This window comes from Theropithecus gelada, chromosome 7a (assembly GCF_003255815.1).
Source record: "Theropithecus gelada isolate Dixy chromosome 7a, Tgel_1.0, whole genome shotgun sequence".
Taxonomy (NCBI): domain Eukaryota; kingdom Metazoa; phylum Chordata; class Mammalia; order Primates; family Cercopithecidae; genus Theropithecus; species Theropithecus gelada.
The window spans coordinates 30,726,234-30,752,855 of NC_037674.1; the positions used below are offsets into that span (position 1 = coordinate 30,726,234).

At 43.3% G+C, this 26,622-nt stretch overlaps 3 protein-coding genes across 4 annotated transcripts in view; 1 reads left to right on the forward strand and 2 right to left on the reverse strand.

Annotated features, from left to right (window-relative positions):
- The window catches only part of CCPG1 (cell cycle progression 1), a 51,126-nt gene extending 35,673 nt beyond the window's left edge, over nt 1-15,453 (reverse strand). The window contains exon 1 of one of the 2 annotated variants that reach the window (XM_025389668.1): nt 15,161-15,453. The gene's annotated coding sequence lies outside the window, so the exon portion shown is untranslated. Of the gene's footprint in view, nt 1-14,785 lie in introns of both variants that reach the window. The other variant, XM_025389669.1, reaches the window with a different exon arrangement.
- Nucleotides 15,454-15,473: 20 nt separating this feature from the next.
- On the forward strand, nt 15,474-20,586 carry C7AH15orf65 (chromosome 7a C15orf65 homolog). Its single transcript, XM_025389674.1, has 2 exons — nt 15,474-15,731; nt 20,100-20,586. Exons 1-2 carry the CDS (start codon nt 15,714-15,716, stop codon nt 20,445-20,447), a joined length of 366 nt encoding a protein of 121 aa, XP_025245459.1. The 5' UTR covers nt 15,474-15,713; the 3' UTR covers nt 20,448-20,586.
- The window catches only part of DNAAF4 (dynein axonemal assembly factor 4), an 86,443-nt gene continuing 79,732 nt past the window's right edge, over nt 19,912-26,622 (reverse strand). Inside the window, exon 8 of the mRNA XM_025389673.1 lies at nt 19,912-20,010. Within this exon, the coding sequence (XP_025245458.1) occupies nt 19,912-20,010 (99 nt within the window). The remainder of the gene's footprint in view (nt 20,011-26,622) is intronic.

The following is a 26,622-nucleotide window of genomic DNA, read 5'->3' on the forward strand; positions in this document are numbered from 1 at the left end:
AAGGACTGAATAACCAACTGTAGAAGGGCGAAAGTGTAGGATAGCTCCCAGGTTTCCGGTTTAAGTGACTGGGTAACTGGAAAAATTCTATATGAAATCAGAAGTAGGTGAGGGCTTTGTGATAAGAAAACTGGCTGAAGCCACTGGGGGCACTGGCTCATGCCTCTAATCCCAGCACTTTGGGAGGCCGAGGCGGGCGGATCACGAGGTCAGGAGATGGAGACCATCCTGGCTAACACAGTGAAACCCCGTCTCTACTAAAAATACAAAAAATTAGCCGGGCGTGGTGGTAGGTGCCTGTAGTCCCAGCTACTGGGGAGGCTGAGGGAGGAGAATGGCGTGAACCTGGGAGGCAGAGCTTGCAGTGAGCCGAGATCGTGCCACTGCACTCCAGCCTGGGCAACAGAGCGAGACACCGTCTCAAAAAAAAAAAAAAAACAGAAAGAAAGAAAACTGCCTGAAGCCTAAAAAGCATTCTTTCTCAACTGTGTGAAAGCTTCCCTCCTTCCCTTTGCCTGATCCCATCTTCTAACAAACAGATTTCAAAAATAAGTAAAATATATTACTGACTTGGGAGAACTTACCATACTTGAATTTCTCAAATCAAAAAGCCCACTTCAATCAGGCCCCAGTTTAATGCTTTGTTTACTTCCTTGAGGGAAAGATAACATTGAAACCAGCCAGTTATCCCACAGAACTTTTATGGTTTCTTTGAACAAATACAGAAATTGATCCTCTCAGTCTTAAAACTTGAGAAAGCTCTATTTGTGTTATCTAAGCTCCTTTCTTAGGAAACAAACCATAAGGCCTCCTAGATAGGATCAAGAAGCTGAAGCTTACTTAACAGATGACAATGAGAAGCCAGACCCTGCATGATTGCTTAACTGACCACCTGCTGCCTGTTGACAAACTTCTCTTTCTCACCCCTCTCTAATTCCTGTTTGCCCACACATGGTTACATTTCTTCTCTGCTATATAAACCTCTAATTTCAGTCAGTCAGAGATGGATTTGAGACTGATCTCCCATCTCCTTGGCTGCAGCACCCAATTAAAGCCTTCTTCTCTGGCAATACTCATCTCTGTGATTGGCTTCCTGAGCGGCAAGCAGCAGGACCTAGACCAAACCCCTGATATTTTGGTAACACCAACCAGCCCAAATGAGAAAAAAAGATTTCCCGCTGGCCCTAACACCACCATGACAATTTAGATAAGCAAAATTAACAGGCTTCCTAAAGAACCCTATTAATTCAGCTGTTCTCAAAATGTTGGGCGCATACTACAATCAAAGCAAGAAAAAAAATAATAACTTTTTAAGCCCTGTCCTAGACACAATGAATATGAAAGCCCCCTGGCAGTTTGAACCTCCCCATTATAGCTAGAGATCTTAAAATGTTAATCTCATTATGTCATTCCTTTAAAGTGTTAAGATTTTCTTCAAGATAATGCCCCAAGCCTTGAATATCAAGTCTTTTATCTCTAGCTTTCATCTCTTTTAATTCATTCCCTCTTTGCCCAACCTTCTCAGTTCCCCTCAAAATGCTTGGCTTTGTCTTTACTCCAGGGCTTTATATATTCTGATCAGTCGCCCATCCCTTTACCAGCATCCAAACTCCTGTGCTTATCTCAGCTAATGGTTCACTTCCTTTGAGAGCCATCCCTTGACCCCATCCCTAAGACTCTATTATTTTCTGCATCTAGCACTTAATACAGAACATTGTGCTGTATTTGCTTGTTTACCAGCCTATAATGTATTCCCAACACATACTGAGTGAATGCTAAATACATATTAAGCAATCAATAAACAAGAAAGGTAACCACGTCTGGGGGATAGTGCAGTTAATTGTTCTTTACAGAACTCAAAATTAGGCTGGGTGCAGCGGCTCACGCCTGTAATCCCAGCACTTTGGGAGACAGAGGCGGGCAGATCACGAGGTCAGGAGTTCGAGACTAACCTGGCCATATAGTGAAACACCATATCTACTAAAAACACAAAAATTAGTCGGGCATGCTGATGCGCACCTGTAGTCTCAGCTACTAGGGAGCCTGAATCAGAAGAATCGCTTGAAACCAGGAGGAGGAGGCTGCAGTGAGCCAAGATCATGCCACGGCACTCCAGCCTGGGCAACAGAGTGAGACTACACCTCCAAAAAAAAAAAGAGAACTCAAAATTCTGGAGAAGTCCATGAGCCTCTCCCATTATTCTGACCATTGGTCAATGTATAAACCCTCCCCTCATTTTAAGAGCTTTACTAATAATTTAGACATAAGAAGAATATAGGACAGCTACAAAGGCTAAGAAATCATACAGTTATAAAACAAAGAATATTTTGTGAAGACAATAAACTTGAAGTTCTGTTTAGGCTCAGGCTTCCTTTTATTCCTCAGAGTAGTTTATTTTAACTCAATCTCCAGTCATATATTTCCAATTGCTTTTGATGTCCACTTGCAGGTCTCTCAAAGTGTTTAACACACAACAGCTACAATACTGAAATCATCTTCTTGCTGCTCCTCCTATTTCTGCTAACTCACAGAATTGCAGTAGCCAAAAACAATACGGCCATTATAAGCAAGAGTCACCACACATTCAGGTCAAAAACCTTAGACTTATGTCGACAAAAAGAGTCAAACCCTGTAAAATATTTGAAGAGATTTATTCTAGGATAGATTTATGCTGGAATAGAGAAGTTTAATTCTAAAAAGGGTGGTCAGCGGAAGCTTCATTGCTAAAGTATATGTGAGCAAAGATTTGAATGAGTGAGGCGCCATTATATACAGTTAACTGGAGGAAGAGCATTTAAGACCAAATGAATAGTAGGTATAAAGTTGGGATCAAAGCTCTACCTTTGAGAAACAGCAAGGAGGCCTGTGTGGATCACCTAGCAGGTGAGAGGAAGACAAGATTAAACACAAGATAATAGGGTGGGCAAGGGGACAGATTGAGTAGGGCTTACAGATCCTAAGATTCCTTTTAAAAAGCATTTTAGCTTTTTACTCTGAGTGAAAACTAAAAGTCACAGACGGGTTTTGAGAAAAGGAATAAAAGATCACTCTGGCTACCTATTGGGACAGAATTGTGGGGGAGCAAAGGCAGAAGCAAGAAGTTCATTTGCGTAGCTACTGTGATAATCCAATTCCAGCACTTTAGGAGGCCGAGGTGGGCGGATCACTTGAGGTTAGGAGTTCACGACCAGCCTGGCCAACATGGTGAAACCCTGTCTCTACTAAAAATACAAAAATTGGCCAGGTGGTATGGTGGATGCCTGTAGTCCCAGCTACTCGGGAGGCTGAGGCAGGAGAATTGCCCGAACCCAGGAGGCGGAGGTTGCAGTGAGCCGCGACCACGCCACTGCACTCTAGCCTAGGAGACAGAACAAGACTCTCATCTTGGAAAAAAAGAAAAAGGAAGAAAAGAAAATCAGTAAATTGATTTAGAGCATTTTAAATCTGAGATTGTTATTATCACATCCAAGAGGAAACATCAAGTAGGTGTCTGGAGACTGAATTCAGGGAAGAGTTATAGACTAAGTAAGTCATTTTAAAACACTTTGGTGGAGGCTGTCAAAATCTGTAAGAATAACCAAACAACAATATCAATTTTACCTCATAAAATATAACGGGAATGAGTATTACCTGATATGACGGTGCCCCACATCATTCCTGAGTAGCTACATTTTACTATGAAAAAGGTAAGGTTTCCATCACCATATCTTCTAGAACTAGACAAGATACAGAAGAATGGGAGCATTATTCTCCCACACGTCTACAATTCCGAAGTGAGGCAACCAATAGGATATAGGCAAAGGCCCCAAAGTGCAGCTGTACTGTCACGTGACCAAAGATAAGAGAGTCAGTTTGGAGTGCTTTTAAGAACGTATTTCTAAAATGCTTTTCAAAAGGTCTGGGTCTTTCACCTCCGCCAAAGGATATGAAAATGTCTGCTTTAAAACACATCACTTGAGAAAGGGAAGAGGATACAAGATCCCAACTAATGAAAACTTTTTTTTTTTTTTTGAGACGGAGTCTCACTCTGTCTTCAGGCTACAGTGCAGTGGCGTGATCTCGGCTCACTGCAACCTCTACTTCCCAGGTTCAAGAGATTATCCTGCCTCAGCCTCCCAAGTAGCTGGGATTACAGGCACGCACCACCATGCCCAGTTAATTTTTGTACTTTTAGTAGAGATGGGTTTCACCATGTTGGCCAGGATGGTCTCGATCTCTTGACCTCGTGATCTGCCTGCCTCAGCCTCCCAAAGTGCTGGGATTACAGGTGTGAACCACTGTGCCAGGCATGAAAACTTTCTGAAAGTCTACTTTTTATCTAATAAACCTATGGAAATATTTCAAATGAGCCTATCCTCATCTGGAACATGAAACTGCATTTATTCATTCAACATATGATTATTGAGTACCTACTATGTGCCATGAACTCTTCTAAGTCCTGAAGACACAGGACTGAAAGAAAGAAAACAAAAACAAAAGAAAAACCTCCCGTGAAGAAAAGTACTTTTTAAAGACAGAGTGAGCCAGCTGGTGCCCAGTGCCATGGAGAAAAAAGTGAGGGCACAGTAGGGGTGGGGATGGTGCAAGAACTGGAATGTTAAATAGGATGGTTAGGGAAGGCCTCCTTGAGGTGCTGAAAACAGTTGTGAAGAATGAATGAGTAGTTTTCCATCTTTTTTGTGCCTGAACACAACTGAGATTTAGTTATATGGAATGAAACACCTAGAGATAAGCTAAATATTAAAAAGACCAACTGTTAGGCCGGGCATAGTAGCTCATGCCTCTAATCCCAGCACTTTGGGAGGCCGAGGCAGGTGGATCACCTGAGGTCAGGAGTTCGAGACCAGCTTGACCAACATCGTGAAACCCTGTCTCTACTAAATACAAAAAATCACTCGGGAGTGGTGGCACGCACGTGTAATCCCAGCTACTTGGGGGGCTGAGGCAGGAGAATCACCTGAACCCGGGAGGTGGAGGTTTCAGTGAACCAAGATTGAGCCATTGTACTCCAGCCTATGCAACAAGAGCAAGAAACTCTGTCCCAAAAAAAAAAAAAAAGAAAAGAAAAGAAAAGAAAAAAAAAGGCTGAGCATAGTGGCACATGCCTGTAATCCCAGCATTTTGGGAGGCCGAGGCAGGTGGATCACCTGAGGTCGGGAGCTCGAGACCAGCCTGGACAACATGGTGAAACCCCGTCTCTACTACAAATACAAAAAAAAAAAAAAAAAAAAATTGGCCGGGCCTGGTGGTGGGCACCTATATAGTTCCAACTACTCAGGAGGCTGAGGCAGAAGAAGCGCTTGAACCCAGTGAGCCAAGATTGTGCCACTGCACTCCAGCCTGGGTGACACAGCAAGACTCCGTCAATCAAACTGAATTAATATCTAAAAAATCAAAATGAAACTGATAAAACAGATCCTTAAGAAGCAGATGTCTGTAACTCATGAGAAATAGGTGGAGCCTTCAGAGAGTAATTCAAATTATCTAGGTAAAAGGGACTGGAAAGTGAAGACATTCCAAAAGGTAGAGAAAGTAGAAAGCCCAACAGCACAGACAACTGACGTTCTAAGAACTCCATGAAAAGCCACAGGTCGGGCCCGGTGGCTTATGCCTGTAATTCCAATACTTTGGGAGGCAGAGCTGGGCAAATTGCTTGAACTCACAAGTTTGAGACCAGCCTGGGAAACATGGTGAAGCCCCATCTCTATTAAAAATACAACAAATGAGCCAGGCATGGTAGCTTACACCTGTAATCCCAGCACTTTGGGAGGATCACTTGAGACCAGCCTGGCGTCTCTACTAAAAATACAAAAAAATGGCCGGGCGCGGTGGCTCAAGCCTGTAATCCCAGCACTTTGGGAGGCCGAGACGGGCGGATCACGAGGTCAGGAGATCGAGACCATCCTGGCGAACACGGTGAAACCCCGTCTCTACTAAAAAATACAAAAAACTAGCCGGGCGCGGTGGCGGGCGCTTGTAGTCCCAGCTACTCGGGAAGGCTGAGGCAGGAGAATGGCGTGAACCCGGGAGGCGGAGCTTGCAGTGAGCTGAGATCCGGCTACTGCACTCCAGCCTGGGCTACAGAGCGAGACTCCGTCTCAAAAAAAAAAAAAAAAAAAATACAAAAAAATTAGCTAGGCATGGTGGCAGGAGCCTGTAATCCCAGCTACTTGGGAGGCTGAGGCACGAGAACTGCTTGAACCCAGAAAGCGGAGGTTGCAGTGAGCCGAGGTAACACCACCGCACTCCAGCCTGGACAACAAAGCGAGCCTCTGTCTCAAAACAAACAAACAAAAAGGCTGGACGTTGAGTCACACCTATAATCCCAGCTGAAGTGGGTGGATCATGAGGTCAGGAGTTCAAGATCAGCCTGACCAACATGGTGAAACCCCATCTCTACTAAAATACAAAAGTTAGCCAGGCGTGGTAGTACGTGCCTGTAATCCCAGCTACTTGGGAGGCTGAGGCAGGAGAATCACTTGAGGCTGGGAGGCAGGGGTTGCAGTGAGCCGAGATCACACCACTGCACTAAGTTCTGGGTTACAGAGCCAGATTCCATCTCAAAAATAAATAAATAAAGGCCAGGCGCACTCCAGTGAAACTCCATCTCAAAAAACAACTAAAACAACTATAGATATTGCTAAATTGCTCTCCCAAAGGTAGTACAAAGTTGCTGCCAACAACATATGAAAGTACCTATTTCTCCACAATCCCACCAACAGAGTAACAACCATCTTTAATTTCTGCTCATCTCATGAGCAAAATAATGAATTCCTCAATCTGCACTTCCCAGAAGACTTCAGTGGGGCTGTGCATCTTGTGTTGACTGGCTATCCTCATCTCCTTTTCTGTGAAGCATCTATATTCATGTGTTCACTTTCCTATCGGATTATCATTACTGATTTGTAGTTCTTTTCAAGTTGGGTCACGAATTAATGTTCTAGCATGCTTCAAACATTTTTAAAGTATGTTCTACTATGTTTCAAATTTTATACAGTCAATGTAGAGGCTGGAAAACAGGGTGTCCTTTATAGTATCTAGATTTCGTATCTTGTTTTAGAAAGCTTTTCCTGCTCCCGAGATTATAAAATTATTCTCCTATATTTTCTACTAATACTTCCAGAGCTTTTGGCTTTTACATTTAGCTGTTTAATTCATGCATTTAGATTTTTTTTTCTTTTGGTGTGAAGTGAAAATTAAACCAAATATTGAATATTCCATACTTTTTCTATAATTTGAAATGCCACCTTTTGTCATATAAAGTCCCACACATTTATTAATCCATTTCTGTGTTCTCCATTCTGTTCCGCTGATCTATTTTCTATTCCTGAACCACTACAACGCTGTTTTAATTACTGTGGTATGCAACAGCTTTCTATAGTGCCATTTTTCAACCCTCCCTGTCCCTCCCTAAAAACACACTACTGCCGGGTGCGGTGGCTTATGCCTGTAATCCCAGCACTTTGGGAGGCTGAGACAGGCGAATCACCTGAGGTCAGGAGTTCAAGACTAGCCTGGCCAACATGGTGAAACTCTGTCTCTACTAAAAATACAAAAATTAGCCAGGTGTGGTGGTGCATGCCTGTAATCCCAGCTACTCGGGAGGCTGAGGCAGGAGAATCGCTTGAACTGGGAGGCAGAGGTTGCAGTGAGCCAAGATCACGCCATTGCACTCCAGCCTGGGCAACAAGAACAAAACTCCGTCTTAAAAAACAAAAAAACACTACTACCCTATAAACATAGAGGCAAAGACAAAAGAGACTGCAGATTACATACATTTATACCCAGTGCTAAAATTTTTTTTTCTTCCCACTCAAAGAGTCTCCCCAACCTTAAGAGTAAGTATTCTGTACAATAAAGACACACTCCTTAGTGTGACACTGAAAAGCTCCCACCACTATCTGGTTCTAACGTAACTTGCAACTAATCTGATTAGCTTTCCTCCTCATCTGGCCCAAGTAATTTACTTGCTGTCTTCTAAACACAAAATGGACAACCCTAACTCCATGTCTTCACTTCCTGAAATGCTTTTCTTTCTAAATTCTGATTGCTGTATTTAAAGCTGTCTTCTCCCATGAAATTTTCCTAGATCACTGTTTCTGACATACACTGATTTCATCTTCCCTTGAATCTACAGCATTTACTATGCTTCTCAGCATAATTTGCCTAATGGTAGCTTATACTACTTACTTTTTTCCTTGAGTTACTTTATTAATTAGTATTAAGTTCAAAGTTTTGATAAATAGCTCCAATTGTATTTTTTAATGTCTTTATTATAGCTTTATTTTTAGAGACAGGATCTCACTCTGTCACTCACCCAGACGGGAGTACAGTGGCGCCATCACAGCTCACTGTAACCTCAAACTCCTTGGCTCAAGAGATCCTCCCACCTCAGCCTCCTGAGTAGTTGGGACTACAGGTACACACCACCAAGTCAGGCTACTTTCAGTATTTTTAGTAGAGACGGCATTTCACCATGTTGGACCAGGCTGGTCTCGAACCCCTGACCTCAGGTGATCCACTCGCCTAGACCTCTCAAAGTGCTGGGATTACAGGCGTGAGCCACCACACCCGGCCAATACGTATTTGTTTCTAAAATACTTTTTCTTTATCGTAAATATTCTATATATCAACCTAACCTGAAGTTAATCTCAAGGGTCAGATCCTCTAGTGTCTAGGGATAACTTCCCCAGAAGGAAAAATCTAAACTCCATTACTTCTTTGGCTCAAGACCAATGCTTTAAACATGAAATGCATCTCTCAAAGGACCTGAGATTTCATATTCAATGTAGTCTCACTGTTCAAGAAATCAACTTAAAGATCCATTTGAGAGGCCGGGCGCAGTGGCTCACGCCTGTAATCCCAGCACTTTGGGAGGCTGAGGCGGGCGGATCACGAGGTCAGGAGATCGAGACCATCCTGGCTAACACAGTGAAACCCCGTCTCTACTAAAAATACAAAAAATTAGCCAGGCATGGTGGCGGGCACCTGTAGTCCCAGTTACTCGGCAGGCTGAGGCAGGAGAATGGCATGAACCCAGGAGGCGGAGCTTGCAGTGAGCCTAGATCATGCCACTGCACTCCAGCCTGGACGACAGAGCAAGACTCCATCTCAAAAAGAAAAAAAAAAAGATCCATTTGAGAGTATTAAAAATAGCTACTTCCTATTGTCAAACTAGACTGATGACCTTTCTTACACTTATAGAAGTGAGATTAAAACAAATCAAAACCAAAATTAAAAGCTCAATCACAGAAGTACACTCCAGTTTCGGGACATTCAATGCAACAGAGTGCAAAGTCACAGTGAGGAGAGGAGCCGGGTTTCCTTCAGTCTGGAAAAAGCCACCAAGTTCTACCAAGAAACCAAATGAATACCCCACTTGACTTTTTTTCTTCATCAAACTTCCCAGTCAAAAAGTATTTATCCCATCATCACACTTCAAATATATAAGTGCTTCATGTAAATGCACTTATGCAGTACAATAATACTTCACCTGAGTAGGTAACTCCGCGACTTACAAAGCAATTTCATTTTCATATCTGATTTCATTATCACAAATACCCCCATAAAGGCAGCTTGCTATTATTTACAAATTCCAAATGAAAATGAACAGAAAATTATAAATAATCACTTGCTCAACATCATTAAAAAGTCTCTGATTTCCAACCCAATGCTCTTTTTACATTTCAACATGCTGGCAATATGAACCAGAAGTAAGATTTTGTAAGATTTTAAAAGAATAGTGATTTAGATAAGTACTGGAAAAAAAAAAAAAAAAAAAGATTTCAGGCTTCCTGTGATGACAGAAAAAAAAAACTTAACTCACACTTCTTATTTTCTAATACTTCCTCAGGTAATTCAAGAGCTTTCCACACATTAAATGCCCTTTGGGGAAAAAAAATCCCTTTATTCATCACTTAATTGTAATCCTTCCCATATTATAGGGCTGAATTTAATCTTAGAACTCAAATTGAGAGAAAATACGGCCAAGTTTATCTGGTACAATACATTGCAAATGACCTTTGAAACCAAGTGTTTTAGCCTAGTTAAAATTATGGAACTGTCAGGAAGGAAATGGGTGAAAATGTAATCCTTTATCACTGACAATACTGCAACTTCTTCATCTTCACCACAAAGAAACAAACATAATTCAGCCTCCAGCAGTTCTGCATTGTTAGATGAGTCTGCATTTTTTGTTTAAAGTACCTTGGGCTTAACAGGCCTTGCTGCTGTGTTCATGTTCTTAACATGTTCAAAAACGACTACTTCCATGATTTTAGCAGTTCATATACACCTAATTTTTTAAAGTCTTTCTTTATCTTGAATAAGAATATAATTATACAACCCATACAACAACACTGTGGAAGGAGTTAGTAAATCAGACACGTTAATCAATTTTGAATTTTTCTTATGCCCTGTGAATAGACCCAAAGCCTAATAACATATTGAGCCAACTCAGTACACAGAATATACAAAATTATAAGATAAAAAAATATGGAAAAGAAATTGACATTTGCAGTAGGCAAGCTCCAAAGAAGGCAACCTAAGAAAATAAAGTATGAACACCGTAACCTGAAAAACAACAGTGTTAAAAGTGTTTTTTCTAAAACACTTGAATAGATTTTTTTTTAATCAAGTGTCAACTGACACTTGGCGTTAAGGTAAACCCCCTTAATTTTTAAGAGGCAGATAGTAGCAAAAAAAATGTACTGTATATTAATATGGAAGAACAATGTAGCCCTTTACAACAGAAAACAAAATGTGGACTAACGATTGATTACACTATTTACCAGTCCATATCCAATATAACCATAACAAAAAATAAAACAAAAACAGACATAAGCCAAAATATCAAACATATAAAACATGGTACTCAAAGTGATTCAATGTTAACAAGTTTAAGATTGTCCAGCCTTAAGTGAAGAAAAGCTAAGCACTTTTGCCTCTGATTTCACTGTACAAGGTGAAAAGAAACCAGATCAAAAGATGGGATGCATAGGCCAGATATGGAGTTCTCATGCCTGTATCCAACCCTGGGAGGCTAAGGCAGGAAAATCGCTTGAACCCAGGAGTTCAGAGACCAGCCTGGGCAACATAGCAAGACCCTGCTTCTATACAACATTTTAAAATTAGGGCCGGGCGCAGTGGCTCACACCTGTAATCCCAGCACTTTGGGAGGCCCAGGCAAGTGGATCACGAGTTCAGGAGATCGAGACCATCCTGGCCATCATGGTGAAATCCAACCTCTACTAAAAATACAAAAATTAGCCAGGCATGGTGGTGTGTGCCTGTAATCTCAGCTACTCGGGACGCTGATGCCAAGAGAATTGCTTGAACCTGGGAGGTGGAGGTTACAGTGAGCTGAGATCACGCCACTGTGCTCCCACCTGGGCGACAGAGCGAGACTCCATCTCAAAGAAAAAAAAAGAAAAAACTTAAAAAATTAGGCTGGGTACAGTGGCTCACACCTGTAATCCCAGCACTTTGGGAGGCCAAGGTGGACAGATCACTTGAGGCCAGGACTTCACAACCAGCCTGGCCAACATGGCAAAATCCAGTCTCTACTAAAAATACAAAAATTAGGTCGGGGCAGTGGTTCACACCTGTAATCCCAGCACTTTGGGAGGCCGAGGCGGGTGGACCACCAGAGGTCGGGAGTTCGAGACCAGCCTGACCAACATGGAAAAACTCTGTCTCTACTAAAAATACAAAATTAGCCGGGCGTGGTGGCGCATGCCTGTAATCCCAGCTACTCAGGAAACTGAGACGGGAGAATCACTTGAACCCAGGGGGTGGAGGTTGCGGTGAGCTAAGATCTTGCCATAGCACTCCAGCCTAGGCAACAAGAGCGAAACTCCATCTCAAAAAAAAAAAAAAAATTAGAGGGGCATGGTGTCACATGTCTGTAATCCCAGCTACTCGGAGGCTACGGCACAAGAATCATGCTTGAACCCAGCTTGAATCACACTGTAATCCCAGCTACTAGGAGGCAGAGTTTGCAGTGAGCCAAGACTGAGCTACCATATAATAGAGCAGGATTCTGTCTCAAAAAAATATATTAAACAGACCTAGGCCTGGTGACATGTGCCTGTGGTCCCAGCTATTTGGGAGGCTGGGTTGGGAGGATCACTTGAGCCCAGAAGACTGCAGTAACTCGTGTCCAGGCCACTGCACTCCAGACTAGGTGACAAAGCAAGACATCTTCTCCAAAAAATAAAATGAGGTCTACAAATGCTACTAATTGTCAGATCTGTTATTTTCTTCCAGTCCAACTAATTCATTTATTGTCCCTACTCTCCAAATAATTTACGCTTAAATTAATATAGTCTGCAGATGTAACAACAGGGACTTTGCCTGTGTTTTTTACTGTTACTGCTTATTTGGATTTTTTGAGATAGTCTCATTCTGTCACCCAGGCTAGAGTGCAGTGGCATGATCTTGGCTCACTGCAACTTCTGCCTCCCAGGTTCAAGCGATTCTACTGCCTCAGCCTCCCAAATAGCTGGGATTACAGGCACCTGCCACCACGCCCGGCTAATTTTTGTATTTTTAGTCAAGATGGGGTTTTAGCCGGGCGCGGTGGCTCACGCCTGTAATCCCAGCACTTTGGGAGGGTGAGGCGGGCGGATCACGAGGTCAGGAGATCGAGATCATAGTGAAACCCTGTCTCTACTAAAAATACAAAAAATTGGCCGGGCGCGGTGGCTCAAGCCTGTAATCCCAGCACTTTGGGAGGCCGAGATGGGCGGATCACGAGGTCAGGAGATCGAGACCATCCTGGCTGACACGGTGAAACCCCGTCTCTACTAAAAACATAAAAAATGAGCCGGGCGTGGTGGCGGCGCCTCTGGTCCCAGCTACTCGGGAGGCTGAGGCAGGAGAATGGCGGGAACCCGGGAGGCGGAGCTTGCAGTGAGCTGAGATCCGGCCACTGCACTCCAGCCTGGGCGACAGAGCGAGACTCCGTCTCAAAAAAAAAAAAAAAAAAAAAAGACGGGTTTTTCCCATGTTGGCCAGGCTGGTCTTGAAGTCCTGACCTCAAGTGATCTGCCTGCCTTGGCTTCCCAAAGTCCTGGGATTACAGGCATAAACCACCGCACTAGGCCCTTATTTTCTTTTTAAAGTAATGTTCACAGAGTCCATAACTGGAATTGCTGCCTTTTTTTTTTTTTTTTTTTTTTTTGCATAAGGGGGGTGCTTTCCACTAGAAAGTGAAAAAAATGATATACAAACTCTCAAAGTGCTGTTAATACTTGCATCCTTTTTTAAAAGTTTTTTCTACAGAAAACTTGAAAAGTACAGGAAAGTACAAGAAAAATCATTTCTAGTTTCACTATCTACACTTTCATAAGTGTGAATATCCTTTATTTCTTTTCTGGTTTTTTTTTTTTTGGTTTTTGGTTTTTTTTTTTTTTTTGGGATAGTCTCGCTGTGTCACCCAGATTGGAGTGCAGTGGCCAGATCTTGGCTCACTGCAACCTCCACCTCCGGGTTCAAGTAATTCTCCTGCCTCAGCCTCCCAAGTAGCTGGGATTACAGGCGCATGCCACCACGCCCAGCTAATTCTTGTATTTTTAGTAGAGACAGGTTTTCACCTTGTTGTCCAGGCTGGTCTCGAACTCCTGACCTCAGGTGATCCACCTGTATGGGCCTCCCAAAGTGCTGGGATTACAGGCATGAGCCACCGTTCTGGGCCCTTTAAGTCATTTCTAAAAGAATTATGTTCACTTTTTGTTCCATGGTTTACAAAATTGCAATTACACTATTTTCTAAATGGTTTTCATATAAGAACAAGTATTTCCCACACCTTTAAATTGTATTTGGGCTGATTTTTAATACCTTTTTTGATTGAAATTCCGTCCTTAGCGTAAAAGGTTAAAAATTATGAATTAAGGCTGGGCGCGGGGGTTCACGCCTGTAATCCCAGCACTTTGGGAGGCCGAAGCCGGCGGATCACGAGGTCAGGAGTTCGAGACCAGCCTGGCCAACATGGTGAGACCCCCGTCTCTACTAAAAATACAAAAATTAGCCAGGCGTGGTGGCGGGCACCTGTAATCCCAGATACTCGGGAGGCTGAGGCAGGAGAATCGCTTGAAACCGGAAGGCAGAGGTTGCAGTGAGCCGAGATCGCGCCACTGCACTCCAGCCTGGGCAACAAGAGCGAAAGCCCGTCTCAAAAAAAAAAAAAATTATGCATAAAAATAATACCCTCAACATCTCCATCTTCCGCTATATGACCTGAGCTCAGAAAACAACAGTAAACCATTCACATTGGGTGTGTGTGATAAATACCCAGAGACGTGTGGGGCCCAATAAGATTCTAATCTTAAAAGATACGATGCGTTAATTGCGACATTTCAAGCACTAACCTGTAGACTGGAGGAGACAAATCTAAAATTCATAGTACTATAGTTAGCTATTCTAGCTACAAGAATTCCCCACTGTGTTTTTCAATAAAAGTAGAGCAGAACAGTACACATCTCATCACTCAACAAAATACCTTACTTGGCGCTCCCAATAGTGCTAAACATAACGCGTACAAGGCACTGCATGAGGCAGCTGCTAATGAGGACAAATCGGTTAGGAAGACCAAAGCTAAAGGAGGCCAGTGAGTTGGAGAAGGGTATGGAGAGGTATTTGATCATCATCAGGCTGGCGTGCCAGCGGAAGTAGCCGGGCATTATTTAACATTTAATCTTTCTATTCCTGACATCACGGGGGCTCAAACGTCATCAAAAGACAGGCTGGCATTAAACCCGGCAGGGTGACGCACATAACATCTTACCATATGGATTTTCATCAGTCCAGACCGACCAGCACCTCAGAGCCTGCCCAGTGAAGGAAGGAGGGTGCCCCAAGCCGTCCGCTCTCCCACTGTTGGCGCGCAGCTCAGTATAGCACACGGGGTTTGGAGGCTGCAAGACCACCGGACCGTATGCCCCAGGGGCCAGCTCGGGCCTCCGGGACTGTGGACTCGCGCACTGCCCGAGGAGGTCGCCCGTGCGGCCGCTGACGCCAGGCGTCAAGTCCCCGCCCGAGCAGCCCCAGCCTAGGAGGCGGACCACGCCACTGCTCCTCTACTGAGCCGAAGGTGTCGGCCAGGGACTCAGACAGTCGGCACAAACCCCCTCCCGGGGTCTAAGCCCTCCTAGTACAGTACCTGAAGGGGCAACGCCACCTCCGCCCAATTGTGCTGGCTGCCCCAGTGGCGGCGGTCACAGCTCGGGCGCCAATGACGCCTCTTATAAAAACAACAACCTGCTCGCAGGCGTCTGCAGCCCACAGGCGGTGACCGGCTGGGGGCCGCAGTGCATGCCGTGACGCGTAGTCCCGCTTGCGCCTCCTGCCAGGCACCGGTGAAGAGAAGAACTACCACTCCCGAAGAGGAGCGCAGGGCGCCGCCGGGCGGCTGCAGGAAGCTGGGCCGGGCGGCCGCAGATCCCCACAACATCCGGGAGCCGGCGACCACTTCCAGTTGCTATGGATACGAGTTGCAACCTCCAGAAAGGATTCGTGGTTTCACCGGGAAAACAACTCCCCGGATTAAACGGATAGGTTTACACATACTGATCCACCCAGCTATTCATCTTCTATTTGCTGCTTTAATTGGGTTGCGGTTAAAACGCCACGTCCCTAGGCGTTCACCGGCTTTCTTGCCATCTACTGCATGCAAACTGACTTTGCCGAAAAAATTAACAAAGAAAATAGCGAAAATGACAGACCGCGACTGGGTGAGTTTAGGCAGAGGGATAGATGTTTGGGAATGTTGGTATTCGTTGGTATAATTTGAGGCACCACCTACTCCTACCAATCCCAACCCCACAACCCCGAAAAACACTTTACAAGGCAGCTACTGAGCTTTTACATTTACACATGTAAATGTACGTTTCCTTAAATCCGAATAGCCTCTAAAGGTGTAAAGACCATCGGGATTGTATGCACTCATACCCTACTGCAAACTGTTAGTGATGGTTTTGAACAAGAAAAACGTACTTTGTTAATTGTATACTTAAATTGTACTTTGTCAAAGAAGGGAGTTGTTTTAAAAAAGGATATGGTGACCGGGCGCAGGGCTCACGCCTGCAATCCCAGTAATTTGGGAGGCCGAGGCGGGTGGATCACCTGAGGTCAGGAGTTCGAGACCAGCCGGACCTACATGATGAAACTCCGTCTCTACTAAATACAAAAAATTAGCCGGGAGAGATGGCGCGCGCCTGTAATCCTAGCTACTTGGGAGGCTGAGGCAGGAGAATCGCTTGAACCTGGGAGGCAGAGGTTGCAGTGAGACGAGACTGCGCCACTGAACTGCAGCCAGGGCAACAAGAGCGAAAGATATCTTACATTTATATTCACTCTTTACAGAAGCAATGAAAAGTTTAGGTTTCATTCTCTGTCCCCTAATTGTGGTAAAAGTAAATCAATAAATGAAAAAATAAATAATAAACGTAAACATTAGCAAGGAAGATGGTGGGCCTGAGCAGAGACAAAAGAGTGCCTCAAAATTAGACCTTTTTTATTTTTGCTTTTCTATTAACTATATTTAACATCAACAGTGACATCAAAAAAATCTTAATTTTATAGTTACAGCTTCTGCGATGGGCATTATTAACTAATGACTTGTTTTCATTTATCTTTTTAAGTATATATTTATCTATACCGAAGGACTTCAAAAAGTCAAGGTGGTCTGGCTTTCTCTAACTTTAACTGAAAATTAAATTACTAAGAAAGCTAATACCAGCTACTGGTAGATTTTTATACCTTTCAAGCCACTTTCACAGGCCAATTTTAAGATGTAATTTCTTCTGTAAAATTATTTACAATTTTAACCTTTTTATCATTTAATAAAAGTTGTTGACATATGTGGCAGATAATTTAAACTCATCCTTTTATCATTCTTTGTATTGGCTGTTTGTTTCGTTCTTAATTGTAGTCAGTTTGAACTCCACATTTTAAGAATATCAGGTTTGAAGAAGGTGAAACCCAAATAAGAAAACTGCAGTGGTTGTCTATGATGTAAAGTATAAAGCAATGGGCCTTTTGTTTCAGAATCTATAAACATTTGTGAATTATCCTGGAAATCTAAAAAAATTTTAATTTAGGATTTAACTTTTCCAGATTTTGCGGTACTAATTATGCCAACAAAGTTTATCAGCTAATTTGTCTTCTGTTTTGACTAGATTTCATTTTCTGCATTATGTTTTGAGCCAAAGCTGACTGGAATTCTAGAACCAGTAGTTAAGGAAGGTCATTTGATGACAAAGAGTTCTCAGCTGGGCGCTGTGGCGCACGCCTATAATCCCAGCATTTAGGACCCAGTATTTTGGGAGGCCGATGCAGGCGAATCACCTGAGGACAGGAGTTCGAGACCAGCCTGACCAACATGCAGAAACCCCATCTCTACTAAACATACAAAATTAGCTGGGTGTGGTGACGCATGCCTATAATCCCAGCTACCTGGGAGGCTGAGGCAAGAGAATCACTTGAACCGGGGAGGTGGAGGTTGCAGTGAGCCAAGATCATGCCATTGCACTCCAGCCTAGGCAACAAGAGTGAAACTCCATCTCAAAAAAAAAAAAGAGTTCTCAGTGACTGAAGGAGATAGTATTAATAACAACAACAAATCTACAAGTTGCCCTGGGCAACCTGCTTAGGTGCCCATAAAAGTAAATTACAGTGGTACTTTTCCCCACAAGTCACAGGGCCGCCACCTTCTACCTATAAAGCTTTCCCCTGTGCTGAGGAAACCTAGAAAATTGGAGAAAAGCTGATCAGTTGAGATACCATCAAAATTTTATGATTCTTATGATTTACTATTATCCAGTATCTGTGTTGTTAATATTTAAAACAAATTAATAAGCAGTATCAAAAAGAATAAACAGCAAGATCTGATGAGAATAACATTGATGACGCTTAGTGAACCTGAGTTCTATTTCCAGCTTTGCCAACTACAAACTTATGAGTATTAAGTGAATATTAGCAAACCATATTTGCTAATATAAGGTGTTATTAACCTGTAAATTTCAGAACTGATTCTGGAAGATCATACATTGAGGTAAACCTGCAAAAAAGAAAATAATAAAATCTGGTGAGGCCTGGTGGCTCATGACTGTAGTCCCAGCACTTTGGAAAGCCGAGGCAGGCAGATCATCTGAGGTCAGGAGTTCAAGAACAGCCTGACCAACATGGTGAAACCCCATTTCTACTAAAAACACAAAAATTAGCCAGGTGTGTTGGCAGGCACCTGTAGTCCCAGCTACTCTGGAGGCTGAGGCAGGGGAATCACTTGAACCTGGGACACAGAGGTTACAATGAGCTGAGACTACACCACTGCACTCCAGCCTAGACGACAGAGCAAAACTCCATCTCAAAAAATAAAATAAAATAGTGATAAAAATTGATTTCATTTGGCCAGGCGCGGTGGCTTACACCTGTAATCCCAACATTTTGGGAAGCCGAGGCAGGTGGATCACTTGGTCAGGAGTCCAAGACCAGCCTGGCCATCATGGTGAACCCCCATCTCTACTAAAAATACAAAAATTAGGCTGGGAGGTAGTTCACACTTGTAATTCCAGCACTTTGGGAGGCTGAGGCGGGCGGATCACCTGAGGTTGGGAGTTCAAGACCAGCCTGACTAACATGGAGAAACCCCATCTCTACTAAAAATACAAAATTAGCTGGGCGTGGTGGTACATGCCTGTAATCCCAGCTACTTGGGAGGCTGAGGCAGGAGAATTGCTTGAACCCGGGAGGCGGAGGTTGCAGTGAGCCAAGATTGCACCATTGCAGTCCAGCCTGGATGACAGAGCGAGACTCCGTCTCAAAAAAGAAACACACAAAACAAAACAAACAAATCTGCTCCATCTCCATGCTACCACCTACTATATATTGTCATCATTACTCACATGGACTATTGCAGCTCCTCACCACATTCACACAGGCCCTAACAACAGCCAAAGTAATTTTACTAGAATTATATTACATCATGTCACACCTCTCCTTAAAACCCTTCAATAGCTTTCCATTGCTTTTACAATAAAGGTTCAGATTTTAAACACAGTCAACAAAACCCTGAGAGATCTGACCCCTGGCTCTCTATTCTGATCTCATGACATTTTCACCCTAATTTATTTGACTTGCCATACTTTGTCCCCACCTCTATCTTTTACTTCCTTGCTTTATAGTCAATCTTAGATTGAATGGTACTTCATTGGCATGGCTTTCCCTAACCCCCAGCACTAGACTAGAACCCCCATTGTGTCTCCATTAATATGTTGTATTTTTTTTCTTCATAGCAGTTATCACAATTGTAATTATTCAGTTAGCTGTGTAATTAGTTGCTTAATGGCTGCCCACATACCCAGGCTAACCCTGGATGTTTATCTTGTTCCTTTTTCACTCTAAAATAAAGCTGTACTTCCTCTTCTAACTATGACTTTTCAGATTTTCCCTATGATTTACAGACTTTTCAATAAATTCTCATAGTTGTAGTACAGAATGTTTAAAAAGCTACCTTATGCATATTTTTGACAAGTTCACTCTGTGTACAGGTGTATGTGATTTTAAGGGTAGTCTTCAATGTCAAGAGAAGAGACCACCAAACAGGCTTTGTGTGAGCAATAAAGCTTTTTAATCACCTGGGTGCAGGCGGGCTGAGTCCGCGATCGGAGATAGGGGTGGGGCCGTTTTATAGGATTTGGGTTGGTAATGGAAAATTACAGTCAAAGGGGGTTATTCTCTGGCGGGCAGGGGTGGGGGGTCACAAGGTGCTCAGTGGGGGAGGTTCTGAGCCAGGAGAGTGAATGTCACAAGGTAATGTCATCAGTTAAGGCAGGAACCGGCCATTTTCACTTCTTTTGTGATTCTTCACTTGCTTCAGGCCATTTTCACTTCTTCTGTGGTTCTTCACTTGCTTCAGGCCATGTGGATGTATACGTGCAGGTCACAGGGGATATGATGGCTTAGCTTGGACTCAGAGGCCTGACATTCAATCCCCTCCAGAGAACAGAATTTCTAAAAAAGGGAAGTGGGTGAGACTGAATTTTATTTTATTTTTTTCAGAACTTTAAAATGGAGAATGATTTTATGTGTTTGTTTTTTAGGACAAGAAAAGTACTTCACTTTCAAATTCAGACACAGAAATGAAATCTGAACAACTGCCTCCTTGTGTGAACCCTGGCAATCCTGTGTTTTCATGTATGTTGGATCCGAAGACACTCCAGACAGCCACCTCACTATCAAAACCTCAGATGATTATGTATAAAACCAATTCAAGTCATTATGGTGAATTTCTACCTATGCCACAGTTTTTCCCCTGCAAATATACTCCAAAGGAGCAAGTATTTTCAAGCCATATCAGAGCAACTGGATTTTATCAAAATAACACTCTAAATACTGCACCTGACAGAACCAGAACTCTTGATTTTCCTAATATTCAACACACTCTATGAAAATACATTTCTTTGTATATTGAAAAGAAAATATACTCGGGAAAAATGAGTGTTAAATCTAAGGGTAGAATACCTAATTGAGATAAAAAGTTTATAATCAATTTTTAAAATAAGTTAAATAAAGTATTTCAACTGATAACTGAATGACAATGACTTTTTAAATGAAAATATGTTCAAAATAGCAAAATAAAAGGTAGCAAGTGTTAGTCCATGTAATCCAAAAGCTTCAAAAGCCTTTCATATTTTATTTACTTATCTATTGAGTCTACTTATCAAGACAGAGGAACACAGGAGCTGTAAGAAAAAAAATGATTTAAGGAAGATTCTGACCAACAATTTCACACTTTGGTTTTTTTTTTGTTTTTTTTTTTGTTTTTTTTTTTTTTTTGTTTGTTTGTTTGTTTGTTTGTTTGAGACGGAGTCTCGCTCTGCCGCCCAGGCTGGAGTGCAGTGGCCAGATCTCGGCTCACTGCAAGCTCCGCCTCCCGGGTTTACGCCATTCTCCTGCCTCAGCCTCCCGAGTAGCTGGGACCACAGGCGCCCGCCACCTCGCCCGGCTAGTTTTTTGTATTTTTTAGTAGAGACGGGGTTTCACCGTGTTAGCCAGGATGGTCTCGATCTCCTGACCTCGTGATCCGCCCGTCTCGGCCTCCCAAAGTGCTGGGATTACAGGCTTGAGCCACGGCGCCCGGCCTTGTTTTTTTTTTTTTTTTGAGATGGAGTCTCACTCTATTGCCCAGGGTGAAGGGCAATGGCGCGATCTTGGCTCACTGCAACCTCCGCCTCCCAGGTTCAAGCGATTCTTCTGCCTCAGCCTCCCGAGTAGCTGGGATTACAGGCACTCGCCACCATGCCCAGCTAATTTTTTGTATTTTTAGTAGAGATGGGGTTTCACCCTGTTAGCTAGGATGGTCTCAATCTCCTGACCTGGTGATCTGCCCACCTCGGCCTCCCAAAGTGCTGAGATTACAGGCGTGAGCCACTGTGCCTGGCCAACACACTTTTATTTTTTATTTTTGGAGACAGGGTTTCACCTTGTCACCCAAGCTGGTATGCAGTGTCATGATCATGGTTCATTGCAACCTTGGACTCCTGGGCTCAAACCATCCCCCACCTCAGCCTCTACTAGCTGGGACTACAGGCAGGAACAACATGCCCCCGGCTAATTTATAGGGGGGGTGGGTGTGTGTAGATGGAGTTTCGCTGTGTTGCCCAGGCTGACCTCAAACTCCTGTCCTTAAGCTGTCATCCTGCCTTGGCCTCCTGAAGTGTTGGGATTACAGGAGTGAGCCATGCTGCCCAGCCAATTTCCCACTTTTAACATAATGTTAGTTCCCACTGCTAGGCTGGTGGAAGAGATAACTTGTAATTTATTGATTCATTCAGCAAATATTTTTTGAACCCTGACTGATGACAGACTGTACTATGCAAATAGAGGTACAGAAATAAAAGACAGTGATTTTTATTGTTTTAATTAACAATACTGGCCGGGCGCGGTGGCTCAAGCCTGTAATCCCAGCACTTTGGGAGGCCGAGACGGGCGGATCACGAGGTCAGGAGATCGAGACCATCCTGGCTGACACGGTGAAACCCCGTCTCTACTAAAAAAATACAAAAACTTAGCCGGGCGAGGTGGCGGGCGCCTGTAGTCCCAGCTACTCAGGAGGCTGAGGCAGGAGAATGGCGTGAACCCAGGAGGTGGAGCTTGCAGTGAGCTGAGATCCGGCCACTGCACTCCAGCCTGGGCGACAGAGCGAGACTCCGTCTCAAAAAAAAAAAAAAAAAAAAAAAAAAAAAAAAAAAAAAAAAACAATATTGGCCAGGTGTGGTGGCTCACACCTGTAATCCCAGCACATTGGGAGGCCGGGGCAGGTGGATCACCTGAGGTCAGGAGTTCAAGACCAGCCTGGCGAACATGGTGAAACCCCATCTCAACTAAGATACAAAAAAATCAGCTGAGCATGGTGGCGGGTGCCTGTAATCCCAGCTACTTTGGGAGGCTGAGGCAGGAGAATCGCTTGAACCCGGGAGGTAGAGGTTGCAGTAAGCCGAGATCACGCCATTGGACTCCAGCCTGCGCAACAAGAGCGAAACTCTGTCTCAAAAAAAAAAAAAATATTTTGGGAGAATGAGATTAGCAAATTAATATGTGATAATTTTTGTAATGTAAAGTAGGCAGTATGCACAGGCCTTTCAGACATAGACAGAATTGCTCAAATTGAGACCAGAGAGATCAGGAGAAGTGACCTAGAGAAGATAAAGCTAAATCAAAGGAAGGTTATTCTAGGGAGAAGAAACTATGGATAAAAGTACAAAGATATGAGACAATGTGGTATATTTTTATAAATGCAATTAATTTTATATATCTTTAACATAGTGTGAGCAGTGGTAGGTGAGAGGCTATACAATTCTTTAAAATCTCTGATTCTACTGCACACACAGATTTATTTCAGCTGCCATCTGTTTAAACCATATGTTGATAATTGGGTCTGAATATCTTTCTGGAAAAAAAAATCATTGTTATTTTCCCCTGTTAGTTTTATTTCAGGATATTACCATCAATTAGAAAGAATAAATTTGTGAGTCATTAGGGGATTATAAAAGTTGAATCTTCTAATCATAGAAGTTGCTTGATGTAAGGAAACAGCTCAAACTCTGCAGACTCATCAATTTCTTCCAATTACCCCCAAAACTGATAATTTGGTAATGGCACAATCAAGAAAAATTAATTTTTTTCACTTCCTCAAAACATCAAATAGTGAGGCACTGCACAAGATGTCCAAGTGAATTACGCAATAACGTTTTAGTTTATTAGCCTGTTTTTGCAGTATAAACCATACAAACAATTTTCCCCCTTCACTGTAGGTGCCCAATTCATGGCAAGTGAATTTACCTTTTTATATGTAGAATCTAGAAACTAACCTAAAATTCCTACCTATGGCAGTGGTGCACCGTTGGGTCATTTTTGTTGTTGCTAAAATTCTCAGGATTGGCTGGGCGCTGTGGCTCACGTCTGTAATCCCAGCATTTTGGGCGGGTGGATCACTTGAGGTCAGGAGGTCGAGACCAGCCTAGCCAACATGACGAAACCCAGTCTCTACTAAAAATACAAAAAATTAGCCAGGTATGGTGGCATGTACCTATAGTCCCAGCTACTTGGGAGGCTGCGGCAGGAGAATCGCTTTAACCCAGGAGGCAGAGGTTGCAGTGAGCCAAGATCATACCATTGCACTGCAGCCTGGGCAACAGAGTGAGATTCTGTCTCAAAAAAAAAAAAAAAAAAATTCTCAGGATACTCCAGGCACAGTGGCTCACACTTAAAATCCCAGCACTTTTGGGAGGCCAAGGTGGGTGGATTACAGGAAGCCAGGAGTTCGAGACAAACCTGGGCAACATGGTGAGACCACATCTCTACTAAAAATACAAAAACTTAGCCAGGCATGGTGGTGCATGCCTGTAATCCCAGCTACACCAGAGCCCGAGGCAGGAGAATCTCTTCAACCTGGGAAGTGGAGGTTGCAGTGAGCTGAGATCACGCCACTGCACTCCAACCTGGGTGACAGAGGGAGACTTCATCTAAAATAATAATAAAATTGTCAGGATAGATAGCTGAAAATCAAGCATGTCATCTGGAATTTCATTATATACATAGTCATTCAGTGCCTATTAAAGTCCCAGGACTGGCTGGGCATGGTGGCTCATGCCTGTAATCCCAATACTTTGGGAGGCTGAGGCAGGCGGATCACCTGAGGTCAGGAGTTCCAGACCAGCCTGGACCAACATGGAGAAACCCCGTCTCTACTAAAAATACCAAAAAAAATTAGCTGGGCGTGGTGATGCATGCCTGTAATCCAAGCTATTCAGGAGGCTGAGGCAGGAGAATCTCTTGAACCCGGGAGGCGGAGGTTGCAGTGAGCCGATATCATGCCATTGCACTACAGCCTGGGCAACAAGAGGCAAATTCCGTCTCAAAAAAATAATAATAATAGGCCGGGCGCGGTGGCTCAAGCCTGTAATCCCAGCACTTTGGGAGGCCGAGGCGGGTGGATCACGAGGTCAGGAGATCGAGACCATCCTGGCTAACATGGTGAAACCCCGTCTCTACTAAAAAAAAAAATACAAAAAACTAGCCGGGCGTGGTGGCGGGCGCCTGTAGTCCCAGCTACTCGGAGGCTGAGGCAGGAGAATGGCGTGAACCTGGGAGGCGGAGCTTGCAGTGAGCCGAGATCGCGCCACTGCACTCCAGCCTGGGTGACACAGCGCGAGACTCCGTCTCAAAAAAAAAAAAAAAAAAAAAAAAAAAAAAAAAAAAATAATAATAATAATAATAATAATAATAAGGTCCCAGGACTATACTAGGCACTAGAAGCTAGTCCTAATGGAGCTTAGATTCTAATGAATCCCAGCAGGAGGAAACAGACCAAAAAGCATGTATAAATATATATTTTTATATATTTATAAATAAAAATACACATTAATATATACATAAATAACATATGTGAATATATATTTACATAGTTACCTATGTTCTATACCTAGTGGTAAGTATTATGGGAAAAAACATAAAATAGAGTTAGGAGGAAAGCGAGTACTTCAGCAAGGAATTACTTTAGGTAGGTTGGAAAGGGAGGGCTTCTGATAAGGTGATGTCTGACCACACCCTCTGAAGGAGGTGAAGAGAATATCTGAGGAAAGTCAAGTTGATGTAGGGCAATTGAATATACAAGTTGAATTCAAGAGAGAAGTCCAAGTTGAAGATAATCAATTTGAACCACATGTTACTTAAAACCATTAAATCAGACAAGACTACAAAGTGTAGGTAAACAGACCTGAGGACTATGCTTTAGGGAAAACCACCATTTAGAGGTCAAGGCAAAGAACAAGAAGAAACAAATGAGACCAAGAAGGAGTGACTAGTGAAGAAAGGAAATTAGAAGACTGTGAGGCCTGGAAGCCAAGCTTGTTTCAAGGAGAGGAACTGGCCCAGCAGTGTGAAATTATCTTGGGAAATAGCATATGAATTGAGAACTGACCTTTGATGAGGCAAAGCAGAGGTCATGGATGACTTCAAACAAAAGTATTTCAACAAGGCCAGGCGCGAAGGCTCACACCTGTAATCCCGGCACTTTGGAAGGCTGAGGTGGGCAGGTGGCCTGAGGTCAGGCGTTTGAGACCAACCTGGCCAACATGGTGAAAACCTGTCTCTACTAAAAATACAAAAATTAGCTGGGCGTGATGGCGGACACCTGTAATTCCAGCTACTTGGGAGGCTGAGGCAGGAGAATCACTTGAACCTAGGAGGCAGAGTTTGCAGTGAGCCAAATCACGACATTGCACTCCAGCCAGGGTGACGAGCGAAACTCTGCCTCAAAAATAAATAAATAAATAAGTATTCCTCTCTACAACAAGAAGCGGTAGAGAGGAAAACTTTATTGGAATAAGAAAGAGCCGAAGAACTCAAAACTAATTTTAAGTAATTTTGCTGCACACTGAACAGATAAATGGGGCAATAGCTAGATGTTGAGCCAAAGGTTTCTTGTCATTTTTTTAAAGATAGGATATAATATAGCATATTTTCTACTCTTTTTGAGTCAGCGTCTCCCTCTGTCACCCAGGCTGGAGTACAATGACACAATCACAGCTCACTGTAACCTCAACCTCAACCTTGACTTCCCCAGCTCAAGCGATTTTCCAACCTCAGCCTCCCAAGTAGCTAGGACTACAGTCATGCACCACCATGCCTGGCTAACTTTTTTTCTATTTTTTGTAGAGATGGGGGTCTCACTATGTTGCTTAGGTTAGTCTTGGACTCCTGGGCTCAAATTATCCTCCCACCTCCTCCCAAGTGCTGGGATTATAGGCGTGACCCACCACCTCCCAAAGTGTTGGGATTATGGGTGTAAACCACCGTGCTGACCAGAGTATTTGTATTCTGATGAGAACACATTTTGAGAACTGCTGACCTACAGCAATCAGATGTAGATAGCTGAAGATAGATGTAGATAGCTGAAGATACTAGAGAGTAATGTTAGTCCTTAATATGCACTAAAAAGCTAAAGCAAAGCCAGGGCGGTGGCTCATACCTGCAATGTCAGCACTTTGGGAGGCCAAGGCAGGTGGATCACTTAAGATCAGGAGTGTGAAACCAGACTGGCCAATTGGTAAAACATTGTCT